Source organism: Seriola lalandi, unplaced genomic scaffold (genome assembly GCF_002814215.2).
Source record: "Seriola lalandi dorsalis isolate HSWRI2012SDOR001 ecotype SW California unplaced genomic scaffold, Sedor1 jcf7180002054481, whole genome shotgun sequence".
NCBI classification, from domain to species: domain Eukaryota; kingdom Metazoa; phylum Chordata; class Actinopteri; order Carangiformes; family Carangidae; genus Seriola; species Seriola lalandi.
In genome coordinates, this window is record NW_019525034.1 from 41,126 (window position 1) to 42,407 (window position 1,282).

A 1,282-nucleotide genomic window follows, 5' to 3' on the forward strand; every position below is an offset into this window, starting at 1 on the left:
ACACACACACACACACACACACATACCCACCCCCCAGCCTGAGAATAAACTTGTTTTGCTTGGAAACCACACTTAATGGAGATACAAGGTTTTCCCCAGACAGAACAATTGAGTCGACATTTGAGGTGCCATGGGGAGTCAGAGCTGCCAGCTGGACCGCCGAGCCCCGGTGTGAGCTGGCAGGGTTTGAAGTGTGTATGTGTGTGTGTGTGAGTGTGTGTGTGTGTGTGTGTGTGTGTGTGTGTGTGTGTGAGTGTGTGTGTGTGTGTGTAATGGGCTGGACAGCAGCAGCTACAGATACATGGAAACCCTGTGTGGAGAGTTTCAGGTTGATATTTTGCTTTAGATGAAGTTGTTCAGGTGAAAGTTACATGAGGGGAAAAGATGGAGACTAACAGTCTACAGCTAGCAGCTCTGCGAGGCTTCACCACAGTATTTTGAGCTAATTGCTAACGTCAGCACGCTAATATGCTACCAGGAGCAGGTATAACTCTTACCACATTTACCTTGTTAGTGTGTGTGTGTGTGTCGTCATGGCAAAATGTGGCCCTGGAGACAGCGACTGCGGCAGGAAGTAGATGGCAGGTGCAGTCATGAAACTTTACAGGTGTGTAGTGGACGGACATCACAGTTGGTGTGGTCCCATCACACGATGCTCTCTAGTAACCACCATCGCCATTCAGAACCAAATACAGCATCCAGTGTCTTTGATCGTCTTCGTTTTTCAGGTATTTTGTCATAAAGTAAAGTACGAGACAGATTCATGTTGTGACCTGATGGTGGAGCTGAAGTTACAACTAATCCTCAAGACGAATGTCTGCAAACAAACAAACTCCATTGCAACCAGACAACAGCCGTCGAGACGTCTCAGTGTGGGACAGAGAGGTTGGCCGACCTGCCATCACCCTGAAGCCGACACACACCTGTTGTTGAATGAATGAATGAATGAATGAATGAATGACAGAGTTACTCTCCAGGTTCACGTGCTGCTTCATGTAAAAGCTCATTTTTTTTGTCTGTCCTGCTTGTTTAACCAACTTCATCATCTCCACAGACAACGAGAACGCCAAGTCCGAGGGGAAGCCAGGCCACCAATCAGAGCGCAGCGAGGACCCGGAGACAGACAGCAAACGCCAGCAGCAACCCGGCCAATCGCATTGCTCCTCTGAACAGGAAATGAAACGTCAGGAAGAAGGAGACAGCTCGAGTAACCCTGAGAGCCAGGACAGCGACGACAGCCTGGAACCTTCAGATGGAGAGGGGGAGGAGCAGGAGGAGGCCA

The 1,282-nt window shown here is 49.3% G+C and overlaps 1 protein-coding gene across 1 annotated transcript in view; it reads left to right on the forward strand.

Annotated features, from left to right (window-relative positions):
- The window catches only part of LOC111659494 (neuronal PAS domain-containing protein 3-like), a 28,908-nt gene that overhangs the window by 21,853 nt on the left and 5,773 nt on the right, over positions 1-1,282 (forward strand). Inside the window, exon 7 of the mRNA XM_087175660.1 lies at positions 1,055-1,282. This exon is cut by the window's right edge and continues 5,773 nt beyond it. Within this exon, the coding sequence (XP_087031786.1) occupies positions 1,055-1,282 (228 nt within the window). The remainder of the gene's footprint in view (positions 1-1,054) is intronic.